Source organism: Chionomys nivalis, chromosome 21, assembly GCF_950005125.1.
Source record: "Chionomys nivalis chromosome 21, mChiNiv1.1, whole genome shotgun sequence".
Lineage (NCBI taxonomy): Eukaryota > Metazoa > Chordata > Mammalia > Rodentia > Cricetidae > Chionomys > Chionomys nivalis.
The window spans coordinates 18,130,823-18,147,047 of record NC_080106.1 but is presented as its reverse complement, the minus strand read 5'-3'; the positions used below and the strand labels follow the sequence as shown (position 1 = coordinate 18,147,047).

At 49.6% G+C, this 16,225-nt stretch overlaps 1 protein-coding gene across 1 annotated transcript in view; it reads right to left on the bottom strand.

Annotated features, from left to right (window-relative positions):
• Positions 1 to 16,225, bottom strand: part of Zfhx3 (zinc finger homeobox 3) — a 244,580-nt gene that overhangs the window by 153,080 nt on the left and 75,275 nt on the right. Inside the window, exon 2 of the mRNA XM_057753329.1 lies at positions 2,034 to 4,798. Coding sequence (XP_057609312.1) covers positions 2,034 to 4,752 — 2,719 coding nt within the window. The 5' untranslated portion in view covers positions 4,753 to 4,798. The remainder of the gene's footprint in view (positions 1 to 2,033; positions 4,799 to 16,225) is intronic.

The window sequence follows — 16,225 nt, the reverse complement described above, 5'->3', positions numbered from 1 at the left end:
AGTAGCCGCTGATTTTCAAGATAGCTAACAAGTCCTTAATTTGTCAATGTGAAGTCACCCCGTCTCTGTGCTTCTGTGATATGGAGAAAATCCCCAGTTTATTCTGAAGATCTGACTACCAGAATTTTATTGTCCCTAAGGTAAGAAACTACTTCCTATTGGTGAGACAGAGAAGGAGATGGGGAGAGCAGGAGAAACAGACTCAGAACACTAGTGGCCAACACCCACCCTTCCTGGGGTGCATGGTTCACTCTGGGGACAAGTGAGACAATGGAGTCTTGTGCCTTCGTGGGCTAACCAGACCAGTCAGCAAAACGTCTTCAGATCATTTGGTCTTAAGAGATCAACAGGCTAATGTTTCAAGACAGAAAACAAGGCTCAAATATCATGAATTCGCAGTGAAAACAGAGAGCAGGTAGAACAAGCTGAATGCCTGGGAACACAGCTCATTAGCAAGTTAGTCCTGAAGCCCCACACAAAGTGAAGACCGCACACCGGTGAGATCTGGCCTCCTGGCACTTACCTAACCCATGCCCAAATGTGCTCTCTTCGCTGTTAAGAAAACTACTTATTCCCAGGCTGATCATAGAATTCTACTTAACTAGGGTCTCTCCACAGATCCCCAAAGGGCTAGACAGTAGAGTCAGGGAATAAAGACCAGGTTAGGCTCCATCAGTGGAACACCAAGTGGGGTCAAAGGGGACCCGGTCATCATACTAGCCTTCATAAAGTCAATCTGTACACTTTCCCGCTCAAAAAATTGATCATGACCCATAGCTCTCAGCATCCAAATCTCTCATTTCTGGTTCTGTTTTAGACGTGTCAAGCTGAGTAGTAAGACCTGGCACTATGGTTTGAAAAACTGTCCCTCACCAAGGGCTACGTGTTAAAGACTTGGTCCCAGCCTGTGGCTCAATGGGAAGGTGGTGAAGCACCTTCAAGAGGTGGGACCCAGCTGGAAATCTGCCAGTCATGTGGAACCCCCTGACCCTTTCCTCTCCTTTTCAGCCCCTTGCTCTCTACCATGATACAATGCTTCACCACAGGCCCCAGAGCAATAGCGCCACTGACCACCGACTGAAACCTCCCAGACTGGGAGACAAACTGGTTTTCTTTCTACATCTCAAGCACCTGCCATATTAACGGAAAGCTGACTACTAATGCGGACAACACAGCTGGGGTCTGGGTGTAGACTCACTCAGTGTCTCTAAGACGGCACTGTTTCTCCTGGCAACAAAGGCCCCACTAGTCAGCGTCTAACTGCTATCAAAATGTCAGCTTTCTCTGAAGGACAATTTTACAATTTCTTCAGTTCTTCAGCTATCACGCCGCTCATGACCGTGTCCCCAGGGCAATTTAATTCCTAATTCATTCCCAACTCCACTAATCAACAACTCATCCAAACTAAGGAAGGATAGGAATATACCTCTTCCATCAAGATCCACAGAGCTACAGAGAGAACTCCAGAAATCTCCCTGTGGCTCCCAGTTCGGCACGGAGCCAGCCTTTGGGTTTTCAATGCGATATGTTACCGCTTCCAATAGCTCCTATTGGAATGATGGCTGTCCCTGTTTAAATTATTGAGATGATGGTCCCAGATATGGTTTCTTGTAAGTTTTAATATTTAATGGAACCCAAAAGTTTTGAGTGATTATGGCAATTTTTCAAATTGAGAAAGAGAAGAGAGAAAGAATGGGAACAGTAAAGGAAAGCTGACCATAAGCCAAAAACTAGAGGCAACACTTGAGTTTTAATCCTGGCCCTAGATAGCCAGAGTACAATCACAGCTCTGTCAGATGCATAAAACTGTCCAGACGCACACAGCAAGTGCAAGGGATTCTTGAAGGAAAACACTGGATTGTGAGACATTCCCATTTAAAAAAAAAAAAATTTCAAGGTGATAAAAATCAAAACCAATTTACACACCTCGACCTCTTCCACATGCTTCCCGCCCCAACGGGACAAACCTCCTATATGGTGAAAGCACACAAGCCCGAGGGCGGGGGTGGGGTGGGGGGTGGTGTCAGCCTCACCTAGAGCAGGCGTCATGGCGGCCATGGGCCCTGTAGGATCCAGCTGGAATCCGCTCATCATGAACTGGGTGTCCGAGGCGGTACTGTCCATCTTCAGGTTGGGCAGGTTCATGTTCTGGGCCAGGTAGTACTGGTAGAGCTCGGCCTCGGCTGGGGAGGGCAGGCTGCCGAGGCCCAGGTGGCGATTGTGCTGGATCTGGGTCATGTTCTGCTGCAGCAGCATCATGTTGTGCATGTGCTTCTCACTGGTCATGTGGATGCGGAGGTTCCTGGCCACGTTGGTCTCATAATCACACACCTCGCACCGCCACGTGGGTTTGGTTTTTGGTTTGGTGGGGGAAGGGGCACCACAGGAGCTGCCTATATTGGCGGCGGCGGCGGCAGCCGCGGCTGCTGCAGCGGCAGCCGCCCCAGCGCTGTGGCTGAAGACTTGCTCGCCCCCTCCGTTCTGCAGGTTCTGCATGTTGTTGAGATGTTTGTCGGACTGCATATGAATACTGAGGTTGCCTTTGGTCGTTGTAGAGTAGTTACACACCTCACAGCGGAACGGCTTGTAACCACACGTGTAGCTCTCGCCTCGTGCCAACCGCGGGTGGGGCTGCCCGCTTTTGCAGTAGACACAGGAGCCTCCAGGCTCCGGGTGCTTCTCCTTCATGTGTGCCTCCAGCGTCTGCTGGTACTTATAGTGCCAGTTGCACTTGGGACACTTGAGTGTCTTACACGAGTTACGAGAATGCATCATGGTCATGTGGCCACCCAGGGAGCGGGAAGAGCCCAGGACCGTGTCACATTTGGGGCACTCCACACCGCTACCCGAGGGGCACTCCCCAACCCCAAGCTCGCAGAGGGAGCCAGCGTGCTGGTGATGAGGGACAAAGCCCCCATCGTCGCCCTCTGTGCTTTCATTTGGTTCTGGTGCTGTGGCATTGTCTTTATTGGCACTTTCGTCAGCGAAGTCCAGCCTCCTGCCCTCTGCCACATTGGCCCTGGCGCCCTCACTGTTAAAGCTTAATCGGTTCCTCCTGTTCGCACCATCGAAGACAACAAAGGAAGAAGCAGAATTAGAAGTAGTAGAAGCTGTGCCCCTCGACAGGCTCTGGAGCACATTAGGCATTAAGGGGGAGTTAGAAATGCTTTGGTTTGAGAGAGCAAGGTCCTTTTTGCTGCTACCACCTGCTGTGGCTCCAGACTCCTCGGGGGCCCTGTCCTCCAGCTCTTCCTCCAACTCAGTGGGAAAGAGTCCTTTGCAGCCCTCCTCTTCCTCCTCCTCTTCCTCCTCCTCCTCTTCCTCCTCCTCCGCCTCTTCTTCCTCCTCTTCCTCTTCTTCCGCCTCCTCCTCCTCGGCTGGCTCTGCTTTCTCGGAGAAGCAATCCGGATCCCCCACTTCTTGCTTATCTCCTTCAGCTGCCCCAGAGTCCTTGCCCTCCGAGGATTTGGTAGGACTGGCAGCCAGAGGCCCCAGGGGGACTGAGGTAATGGGGGTCTTCAGGACCGAGCTGGTGAGCCCGCCAAGGTTCAAGAGGGTGCTAGGGGTCAAGAGACCAGCCTGGGGCTGCTCAGGGCCAGCAGCAGCGACGGCTGGGAGGGTCTCCTCCCCTTCCATGCGAATGCCACTAAATTTACCATAAAAACTGTGTCCGGGGCCTATGAGGTTAGCTGTGGAAACTAAAGGGTGTTGAAGGTTTTTGTTTTTTGGTTCCAGAAAACTTACAAGGGGTTCCTTGTCTTTGCCAATCCCTTGGATGATAGCGGAGATGTTCTTATTGCTAAGAATTTTCCGCTCCTCTTCACTCAGGGTCATTCGATGGTCGTGCACCGCATGGGTCACAAATGAACGGACATACCCAAAGGAGAGTTTGCACAAGAAGCACATCAGAATGGGCTTCCTCTTGCCGTAGAGCACAAAGCCATCGAACTTGGACAGGTCCACATTGTTGGGAACATCTTTGGATACGCAGGAGCTTTTGGCAGAACCATCGCTGTTCAGGTAATCCTTGTTGCTTTTGTGTCGCACGTCAAAAACGCGGAAGCTGTGCAGGACAGGGCTGAGCCCCGCCAGGGCTGAGGTATTCGGGAAGGCCTGGTCTGAGCCCTCAAACCATTTCCCGAAGGATGAGGCTATGTGGAAAGTGTTGATGATCTGCGGGTACACAGGTGCAGCACACGAAGGGTCCCCTTGTTTGCCCCCCGCCCCGGGGAGAGAGTTCAGGAAGAGCGAGGGGACAGGCCCACTGCCACTGCTGCTGCCACACGCGGCCCCGCTTTGGGCCAGCTGGCTCAGGCTCTCGACAATGTACGCGGAGCCATCTGGCTGGTAGACGATCTCCCCGGCCAGGTTCTCCACGTCACTCTCCTCCTCGCCCTCCTCGCTGGTGTCGCTGGCGCTCTCCTCTCGCAGGGGCGGTGGGGGGCGTGTGCCAGGGCAGTGGTGCTCCATGTAGGTCTGGAGGCTGGCAAAGGAGGCTGAGCACTCGTTGCAGCTGACCTCCTTGCTGGCGGGCTCGGCTGGCGGCCCGGCCGAGGTGCTGCTGTCCGCCAGGCGCTCACTGAAGGGGGCCCTTAGGCTGTCCAAGGGCCCATGGCTCTCGCCTGTGGGCTGCTCCATGCTACTGGGTTTGTCGGGGAGGTGGGTGCTGTTGAGTTCAGTCCATTGCCGGTGCTGAGGGATCCCGCACCCATTGTCCTTCCCCGAGACGACGGGCGAGTCACAGCCTTCCATGGTAAGGCCAGCGTGGAGCTTTCATTGCACCCAGTACGGATCGGACCTGAAGGGTGGAGGCAAGGGGGGAGGAGGGAGAGAGGGGGAAAGAGAGAGAGAAAGGAAAGAGGTTAGGAGGGCCAAGGCTAAGGTCCCGCACGGAGTGCTCTAAGCAGCTTCTGTCCATACCCACAACACAAAGCTTGCAGGGCAGAGGGCAGGCTGGGGGACACGGCCCTGCACAGTGCAGTACAGAGAGGGCAAGCAGCACCATGACAACACAGCCAGGTCCATGTAATGAATGGGAAGTGGGGAAAGCGGTCAGGAACACACCTCTTTGACTTCACACTGTCTGTCACTCTAGCCCTAGAGACAGACTTGTTGAAATTTTTTACTCTATGCCATCGGGACTTTGAGTCAGGCTGGGCAGGGAGCCATAGTGGAAGAGGCCCGTTATCTTTCCAGGACCCAACGAGGTCACTGGAAGGGCCCTCCTGCATACAGATAGCTTACATGAAGTCATCCCAAGTGTATGACACTTGGAAGGGGGGGGCATCAGGGAGGATGAGAGGAGGGAGCTGAGGCAGCTTCAGAATGAGAGTGGTGAACTGAGAAGGGTCCAATGACATAGAGAAATCAGGTGCTTTTCAGTGCCCGTGTGTCAGGTTTGGTAAGTTCGAACAAAGGTCTACAAGGTTCAGAGGGCGAAGGTGAAGCCTTAGGTTCATCCTGCAAAGGGCCCAAGGGGGCCAGCGGCCACATCCCTCCCTTTCAGGTCTTGGAGGCAACAGAAGTCCCATTTCCTGAGCAGTAAACCTTACAGGGTAAATCTCACCAGAAACCAACGTTACTCTCATTATCAAACTCGAAGACACCCCAAATTCCCATCTCCTCCACCCAAACCAGGAAAGCATCCTTGTCTGGGATTCAGCAGAGCTCACAATGAAAATAGGAAGGCACCGAGAATAAGAACCGGCCGGACTTTCAATCTGCTGGTGCCCTTGTGGAGGGGGGCAAAGCCTCGCCCCATCTGCAGGAAGCCCATCCACCGGGCGCGCGGTGGATTTTCCCTAGCAAAGGTCTTAGCACAAGCAGAGACGGCAGCTGGGCTTAGCAAGCCCAACTTCCACACCTGCCTCTTCGTTATTAGTTGCTACCCAAGCAGCTGTCCTTCAGCCCTGGGGCTTTTCCGTTTCCGACTCCAGAGAGCTACTGTGCTGAACCTGCCCTCTGAGAGCTCCGTCCCTGGGGAAGGTAGAAACGGATCACAGGCTGCCTGGCTCCTGTGACATCAACGCAGGGGTGGTGATCGCCTTGCTGCTGCTGCCCTCCTACAGGTGGCTCAGCACTTCTTCAGAGTTTGGTCTTTTACACACAGACCCCAAGACATCGCTCCCCTGCTCCACCACCTCTTGCACAAGCAGCTGACAAAGCTTTTGGCCGGGTTTCATCCCCCTCCATCTCCTGCCAACCCTGTCTTACTCTTTTCGTATTTCTCCAGGTTTGACTACAGAGTGAGCCAACAGCTCCCCCTCGGGAAAAGACGGAGAAGGCAGGCTGGCAGAAGCCTTGGAAGAAATCACTTTTTCGAAGAATGTGCCACGACTAGTTTGAAACTCACATGCATATATGGCTGTCAACTGATAACCGCAGTCTCGGAGACAGCAGAGCTCTGTAGGCCTTTAGAAAGGACGGGTTCGTTTGAAACAGATCACCGCACTAAATCAACCCCAGCGGCAAATGAACGGGGACTTCCCATAAGGCTTAGCTGGGATACAGGTGAGAATCTGGGGAGGCTCTTCTTAAGGATGTTCCTGATTGGATGGATGACACCTGATTGGCAGTTCAAGCCCAAAAGGTTGGCAGGTCTGAAGGGGCGGGAGGGTTAACAGCCCGATTGTAAAATCAATGTCATAAATGCTTGGTAAGTTACAGGAACATGCGGGAAGGGGAGGCCGCGATTGATAAAGGAGAAGAGCTTTGATGCCGCACCAGGGACTTGTTTATCGACAGCAAAGCCAATCTCCTCTCCAGCCTGGGCTGGGCCAGAGAAACCTGCTAGCATTTACCAATTAATTGGTGGGCTTTGCTTGCTCGGCTCTCTTCCTCCTCCTCCATGAACTGGCCAGCTAAGGGTTGGAACTTTAAAGACAAAAATAAAACAAACAAAAAACAAAACCTTAATTTGTTTTCTAGTCCCAAGCAGGCAATGACCCTTGTGGCCACTTCTGAAAGGCAGATAAGATAGCTGGTGACCCTGGGCCAGCGGAGTGAGCTGGAGGATTCATTCACAGGAAGCTGACAGTCCATAAGGACACAGGTGGGAAAGAGAACCCAATTTCTAGACCTGGGCTGCCTGTTCTGGAGCTTCTCTTTCATGCACGCTGACCAAGCAGAGCATTGGACAGCCCCGTGAAAAACAAGAGGCATGGTTCATGGACTAATCACACTGTCCTGAGAAATGCAGGCTCCTGGTTCACACCCCACCCCAAACAGAATGTGTAAATGTCCACATCACCCCAGGGAACTTGAACTAAAAGCTTGGGACACTGCTTCCCTGCATCCGCACCAGACAACCAGCTTGCCTGTGCTTGGTCCCCACATTGCCAGGTAATCAGAGAAGGATGGCTGCATACATCCTCTGCCTCCATCCTTATCCTGGCAGATAAGGGATAGATGGGGGGGAGGGGGGAGATGCACTGACATGAAGCGGTCTCTTCATCCTGCCCAGGCTGGCAGCTCATGGGCCTCGGGGCATCCACTACTCTCCCACCCAGCGTGCTTGCTCTGTTTATCAGCCAGTCAATAAGAAAAAGGTAGTTCTTACTTAAGGAGGCAGAAGTCAACTCGGCAGGTCGATCAGCGCTCTGTCTGTAAACATGGTTTCCCGTAAAATCAATGTTCTTCAGTTACAGAGGGCGGCCTGGGAACCGAGTGGGTCCCCACACATTCACGGGAAGCCCTGCCAGTCAAAATTCACAAGCCTCTCCTCAGCCCTCTAACCCAGTCCTCGGGCTGTGAACCCATCCCACACGCACTCCAGTCTGGCTCACCAGAACTCTGAACTCTTCCTGCAGGCCAATTCATCTTTCCCGGCCACTCCCCTCAGGTTCCCTTTAAATCACCTCAATATTGTATTCAACACTATTTGAGAATTCAGTAAGGTTTTATAAAGCACGTCTTCCCAATGGCAAAGTTCGAGGGAAGACACAGGAGTGATCGGCAAGCATTTGCACACACAGTCTTGCCCACTGTCTCATTCTATTCAGCATTTAAGTCTGCCTTTTGCAAAGTACCCCATGCAGAAGAGCTCCAACACCTTAGGAATAAATAACCCCAGCGAAAGGGGGAGCTATATTCACCCCCACATTGTGCTTCCCAGTTTTAAAGCCCACTGCAGTCTTGCAAACACCAACCTCTTGGAAAGATTGTTTTTCAAGGATAAAATGCTAACAGGTACAATGTGACATGCCACTCATATAGGCAATTATCTTCCTCTTTAAACTAAAAAGGGTGTGTAAGGAAAGTTCTGTCTTATTCCATGAAGGAGACAGGGGCTGGATAAAATGCTACAGTTTTCTAGTAGGCTGGGTAAGGGGTGTGCGGTTCTAAGGAAGGGGAGGGGGCTCCTGCTGTTGCTTCAGCTCCCAGAGAATTAAACATGAACAGTCACACTGTGTAATTTTAAATTGTTAATTAGCACAGGGTTAATTAGGCGGTCCTTTCACAAGGGGCTGTTTGGCAGAAAACCAAGAAGGGAAACAAAGGGGGAGAGAAAGAAAAACAAAGCGAATAGAGACAGCAAGAGAAACTGTTGCCTCTGTGAATAACGTGGGGTATCACCAGAGACATCAGCCAGCGCAAGGATGCCTGGTCCTCCAGGGACTCTTCCCCCTGCCCCAGGGAGAAATGTAAGGACCGCCCTTCTCCCGGGCACCAGGCAGTGCACAGCACACACTGCCAACATGTTTTGACTCAGCAATTTCTCCATTCTAGGAATGTATTTCAAGGAAACAACCCGGGAGATGTGTGGACATACGAAATTGTCCATAATAAGATTTGTAACAGGAAAAAAAAGAGAGAGATGGAAATAATCGGGCAAAAACAGAGACTAAATAAATTACAGTTCGTGGAATTCAACATGTTATAAGGCTGATAACTCTAAAGAAACCATTTACAAGCAATGGAAGCTGATCAGCTGCTAACTGAGTGAAAGACATATGGATACAGCCATTGTCATATTTCTATCAAAATTTTTATGACGGTAAATTTGAGGAGGTGAGATTATGGGTGACTTCATTTCCTCCCTGGTGCCTATATTCCCCCGAGCTTTTTAAAGCCCTCATAATGGAAACCATCACTTACTGAGTTAGGCACTGAAGCAATACCTATGGGCAGAATCGTAACCACTTGGAGGGGGTGCTATTCTTGTAGCCCCATTTCCGAGATGTAAAACTGAGGCAGCACATGCTCGGGTAGTCTGAACAACAGAGCCAGATGGCTGCTGTAGGATCTGTGTTCTTAGACACTCTTATCTTTTGGTGCCTGAGGAGCATCCTGAGAGCCAATATTTGCATCAGACCTTCATGTGCACAGACTATTCCAAGATCGGGGACTGCTCAACCCCTCAATCCAAACAGGAGAGCTCAAAGCAGCCCTCTTCGTTTGGACACCATCAGATAACTACAGGAGGACAAGGTGAGCAGGGACGCCACAACTAAGTCATGGAAGGCTTCTCACTCCCCCTCTCTTTTCTTCTTTCTTTCCTTTTTTTTTTTTTTTTTTTAAAAAAGTAAGGGCATAATGGGACCAGAGTGATAGCTCTGTGGCTAAGAGAGCTTACTGCTCTTGTACAGGACCCACGTTGGGATCACAGTACCCACATCAGGCAGCTCGCAATTGCCTGTAAGTTCAGCTTCATGGAATCCGGCACCTCTGGGTCTCTGGTGCACTTGCACTCACGTACACATAAAGTAAAATAAAATAAAATAAAATAAAATAAGAGGTGTGCAGGGGCCAGAGAGATGGCTCAGTGGGTAAAAGCGCTTGTTCTTCACTCCCTGGGACCATAGGGAGAGGACAACATCAACCCCTAGAAGTTAGCCTTTGACCTCTTCATGTATACTGTACCATACCAATCACCAGTCACACACATCCCTGTACTCACATATGCACACACATCATATATGTGAAATAAGAGTAAATTAGAAACTTACAAAAGAAGACATAACCTAGGAGCTATGGGCCTGGAAACGTACTCACTCATTCATTATTTACTACGAACCTCCTATATAGTGCCCAGCTGATGCTAGGGAACGCTTACGTTCTCCTGAGGAGGGGGCCACAAATGCGTATGACGTGTGCAGCACAATGTCCTCCAAAGTCACATAAAGTCAGACAAGGCGCGGGCATGATGTGTGCATAGCAATTTTGTGGGTAAGGTGATGACATCAGAGTTAGAAGAATGTCCCGTGAGCATGCGCCGCACATCCTTTGCAGGTTTAAGCAGAATCAGCGGGTGCTGAGGAAAAGCTCTCGGCAGAGGGGGGCCGCCCTAGGCAATCAGCCAGTGAGAACACAAACACAGCGTAAACCAAGCATGGACTCGGTGACCTGAGAAAAGCAGCAAAGACTATCCTCACCATTAACAAGGTAGCCTCAAGTTTCCCATCTCAAGGACAAGATCTCTCAGACGACAAAATCTGCCTGACTCCAGAGCAGGTGGATGCCACCACTTCAAGTCAACACAGAGACAGAGGGCTACACTGAGCTGCCACCGGGTGCTGTCCTGTCTCTACTAAGCTCACTTAAATAAACAACTTGGGGGGTGACACCAAGAAGGCACATAACATCATGCGGGGCACAGAAAGTTAACAAGGAAAACTAAAAGTACCACAATAGCAGAAATGAGGGGTGTGTGTGGTGGTGGTGGGGCTTTGACTAGTTGGAATGGGGCCCAAACTAACAAAACACGGTGGGTTAGAAGGTAAGTCTACACACATGGTTAAAGGCAGCAATCAGGTCGCCCCAATGCTGACTGGTTCTCTGTTGACTCGTCTGTCTCAGCTATGAACGCCAAGAGATCATGCTCCACACGACTCACCTCTGTACCTACCTCACAACCAAGATGAGATAGATGATTCATAAAATTATAGATGAAAAACCTAAGGTAGTGCGAGAAATTTTAACACTTCAAGAGAATGAGAGCTGACCCATGGACACATCTCCCCTCACCACCCTTTCCAGTTTAAGGGACGCCCAGGCAGCAGATCTGGGGGCTCTAAAGAAGCGGTCAATCTAGACTGTTCCAGGCAACAGATCTGGGGGACTCTGGGGAAGTGGTCAGTTCTAGACTGTTCCAGGCAACAGATCTGGAGGGCTCTGGAGAAGTGGTCAGTTCTAGACTGTTCCAGGCAACAGATCTGGAGGGCTCTGGAGAAGTGGTCAGTTCAAGACTGCTCCAGGCAACAGATCTGGGGGGCTCTGGAGAAGTGGTGAGGTCCTAGCCTGAAACACAAAGATGCACAATAAGACAGACACTGTCTGTCTTTCACTGAAGAACACCTTGAGCTGATGTCTCAGATGAACACGGGAGAGAGCTGAAGGGGCTCCTGCCGACCATACCTGGGACAGCCGGAACAGGAAAACTAAATAAGAGCAAAGGACTGATACTTGATACATAAAATAAGAATTCACAACTCCATGCTTTTAAAAAAGAAAAACCCAAACAAGCGTGGAAGCAAAGTTCTTCGTTAGGGTAGAAACTTAAGAAGACACACACGCATACCTATCAAGTTGAGAAATCACCCTCTCTTTACCACCACCCTAATAGGGATCCATCCAGGAGGGAATCAGCGGATGTGTGCACTAACTGGAGGAGGGGAGTTCTTACGATCTGCGCTTCCCGTACACATGCTTCTTACCACAGAAAGAACAGTTACCTTAGAGAGGCCTGGAAGATATCAGCTTTATCAAGAGACCAATGACCAGCAGCAGGACAGACAGACATCTGTGTGAATTCTGGTAGGATACACTGAGATACACTAACTACATCCCCCTCCCTGCCAAAAACATCACGCCTGAATCTAATCAACAAGGAACATCAGATGAACCCCGACGGAGCAAAGTCTACAAGTCATTCTCCACTCTTCAGAAACATCCATGTGGCAGAGAACACAGCAGAACACTGTGTTTCAGATTAAGGGTGGGTAGGGAGATGTGACAAATGTATCATCTCTGTGGTTTTCTTTCCCTAGGAAGGACGTAAGAGAGACAATTGGTGGAATCTGAACATGGTCTGTGGGTGGGCTAGGAGGAGCCTGTGCTGGGTATGTTACACAAAAAGTCTGTTAGAAGATTCGCTTGGACACATGAGAGGTGAGGAGGTGTGGTGCCTCAATCCCCAAACAGCTTAAGGAGCGAGGAAGGCAGGACACACACCTCTAACTACCAGCACAAGAGACAGGGGCAGGAGAGCTCTGCAAGGTAAGCTTGGGGCCACCGTGGGTGGGCTAGATAGTAATTGATCTTACTAATTTTTTTAAAAGTCTTAATAAGAAACATGTGGTACATATATGCACATGTATGCGCACACACATATGTGGGCAAAATGACTACAGATGAAGACGGGGAAAGGTTTTTTTTCAAATGATTCATTTATTTTTATTTTATGCACAGTGGTGTTTTGACTGCATGTTTGTCTGTGTGAGGGTGTTGGTTCCAGAACTGGAGTTTCAGACAGTTGTAAGTTGCCATGCGGGTGCTGGGAATTGAATCCAGGGCCTCCAGAAGAGCAGCCATCGCTGTAACCTGTGAGCCGTCTCTCTAGCCCAAGTAAGGGAATTTTTTGTTCTGTTTTTTTTTTTTATTTTATTTTACTTTTTGTACACCTGCAATCATGCCAAAAGAAAACAGAACACTCCAAAAATATACATGCACCATCAACCCACATGGATGTGGAGGTTCTTATATTTGTGGGAGATTCCTTCTTGGCACAGCCTTGTGAAAGGGCAGAGGTTACAAAGCTGGGCAAGGAAGCATGGGAAGAACTGACTCAAATACCAGTCTTCCTTTCTGCAGCTAAGGCCTCTGGGTAGAATCCTCTAGTTGGAGAAGGCAAATCAATATGCCATTTTAACTTGGGTAGAATTTCACATAATGTAACACTCAGAAAACCACGACAGATCACAACTTTTGGCTATATTTCCTACCTTAATAAAAAGCAATTAAAATAAAAAAAAGATTAAGATGAGCCCCATCAAGGAATTCTAGTAGCCCACAGTATAAAAGCAGTGTCAAGTCGACTAAAACAAGAGTAAAATAAAAAAAAAAAAATACACAATGAATAAACACTCATTAATGAGAGAGAGAGAGACAAAGACAGAGAGAGACAGAGACAGACAGACAGACAGAGAGAAAGAGAGAGAGAGAGAGAGAGAGAGAGAGAGAGAGAGAGAGAGAGAGAGAGCAAAGAAAGGAGGTTCTGGGATGGCTCAGTTGGTAATAGCACTTGCTTCTCTTACAGAGAACCTAAGTTTGGCTCCCAGCCTCTACAATGAGCTGCTCACAACTGCCTTTAAGTCCTGTTCCCAGGTGACGTGGTACCTCCAGTCCCCACAGGCACCTGTACTCGTGGCACGTACTCACACTCACGAACAGACACAAACACACAATTGAAAATAAAAATAAGCCGGGCGGTGGTGGCACACGCCTTTAATCCCAGTACTTGGGAGGCAGAGGCAGGCGGATCTCTGTGAGTTTGAGGCCAGCCTGGTCTACAGAGCAAGTTCCAGGACAGGCTCCAAAACTACAGTGAAACCCTGTCGAGAGAGAGAGAGAGAGAGAGAGAGAGAGAGAGAGAGAGAGAGAGAGAGAGAGAGAGAGAGAGAGAGAGAGAAAAGAAAAATAAATCTAAAATAAAACACTAGAAACCTCATCCAAGGGGCAAAGAGATGATGCCCAGATCTGTTTAGCTTAGAACCCAGTAGAGAACCAAACAGTTCCACTCTGTGCTTATACGGTACCAGCATCTGTCTACTGATGCATACAAGTCATACAGGTCAGTAAACATGACTTACTAAAAGGTGAGATTCCATGGGCTCAGCAGTGCTTTCCCGACAGCCTCAAGAAGGAGTCTGTCACTGTGGCCAGGTGACACATACTTGCAGAGCCTTCATGAAGCAGGATGCCTACTGTCCAGAAGGCCCTGGGTTTCACGTCTGCTAATAAACACACCCACGCTATCTGCAGCATGAACATAAATCAACCGGGAAGTGAAAAGTGCTGGCTCAGTCCATTCTGCAGGAAACACACAGCCACCAAGATATTCTGGTTACTGTGGGTCTGGGGCGGGCATGGGAGGGTGGCAGTCATGAGATCCGAGACAGACAGAGCGAGGTCTCGGAAAGCAGCCTCACTGATACTCCAGAGAACTTCATCCATAGAAAAGGACAGGGGAAGGGGCTTCTAAGACAAAACAACAACAAAGTTTACTATGTTTGTAACTATTTATTTAAAAAAAGACAAGCCAGCTATTATTCTATTCTACAGTATTTTAAATATGGATTTAGTATTTAGTCACCAATGCAATATTCGTCTCTAATCATGTGAGAAAGTCCTTAACCATCTGAATGCGTCTTGTGGAGACCTTTCCATCGCATCCTATGGCCACCACTGGCCTGCGCATGCTCCTGACCTGAATTTAATCACCAATCAGCAGTGAATGCGCGCACACACACACACCATCTCCAAGATCCGAAGTCATCCTCCTCTTCACCAACCAGAGGAGCTTCATTTCCGGGCTCTGTCAGCCACCCTCCCACCGGCAGGTGCACAAGCCACCTCCACCCATCCCTGGGAATCTCCGCAGTTAAGTCCCCCCGGGCAAACTGAAATCAATACTTAAATGCTTCCTTTGATAGCATCCAAAACTTTCCTAGCTCTTCCAGGTCCTCCTCAAAAGCCTCATTTCTGGCTTCTTCCCTCTTTTACTGGGGCCGCGGAGAGCAAGCCAGGAGACTATGTGTAAACAGGCCATCTGGTCCATTATCGTTTCAATCTGGCATCTCATGATGTTAAATTTATTTTAAATAACTTTTCCTGATTAAAGTCGTGTGAGTTCATTATTGAAAAAAAAAGAAAAGCAAAGAAGTAGATAGCCACAAAGAGACTCCCAAGCTAGAGTAAAAATCGCTTGTAATTCCACCAGCCAGAGGACTGGAACACAGGCAGTTTCTCAGGCTTCCCCTCTTTGTAGCTATAGTTACGGCTTTTCTTTATCAACCTCAGATGTCCTGCTCCTTATAAGGGGAAGGATTCTTCTTAACTTAATTTAGCATGCAGTTTTCCCATGACATCAAATGTGCCTCATAAGTGAGCAGCAACAGCTCCAGAGATGCTGCACCTACACATGCAACATAATTTTACCAAATGTTATTACTAGACATGTAAATAATTCCCAATATTTCATGGCTAAGTCTGCAATAAGTGCCCATGAATCTTCGTATGCAGAAGAAAAACAAAACAATCAATATAAGTAGCTACTGTGTTGGTGGAGTCCACTCAGTAGGACAAGGTGTGGTTCCAAGCAACTCTGTTGAATACATCATTTCACTAGATTCTTCCAAGAACCCATTTTACAGATGAGGACAGAGGGTCTAGCAAGGCTGAATACAAACCATAGGCCAGTGTACGTCAGCTTCTGGGGCCACAGGCGCCTCTCTGAGACCTCACTCTTACCATTCTGTAGAGCTCTATTTCCTTAGCACACATTTCTAAGAACTACTGGTTCAAAAGAGAGGAACATTCAAGACTCGGGCATGTGCCAATCTGCCTTCCAAGGAAGTTCTTCCAGGTCCCGCCAGCAATGGCCCATGGGCATGAATTTTTCTTGAGAGAAAAAGAAAGATGCTGGTATGGCAGGTGAGGAGCAGCGTTTCAGCCTTCCTCCTCATCTCAAGAGTGACTACGTCTGCTGTTTGGGAGCACAGGCTAGTCCTATGACGGGGGTGTCTGGGGCGCACAAGCTAGTTCTATGATGGGGGTGTCTGGGGAGCACAGGCTAGTCCTATGACGGGGTGTCTGGGGAGCACAGGCTAGTCCTATGACGGGGTGTCTGGGGAGCACAGGCTAGTCCTATGACGGGGTGTCTGGGGAGCACAGGCTAGTCCTATGACGGGGTGTCTGGGGAGCACAGGCTAGTCCTATGACGGGGTGTCTGGGGAGCACAGGCTAGTCCTATGACGGGGTGTCTGGGGAGCACAGGCTAGTCCTATGACGGGGGTGTCTGGGGCGCACAAGCTAGTCCTATGATGGGGGTGTCTGGGGAGCACAGGCTAGTCCTATGACGGGGGTGTCTGGGGAGCACAGGCTAGTCCTATGACGGGGGTGTCTGAGGAGCACAGGCTAGTCCTATGACAGGGTGTCTGGGGAGCACAGGCTAGTCCTATGACGGGGTGTCTGGGGAGCACAGGCTAGTCCTATGACGAGGTGTCTG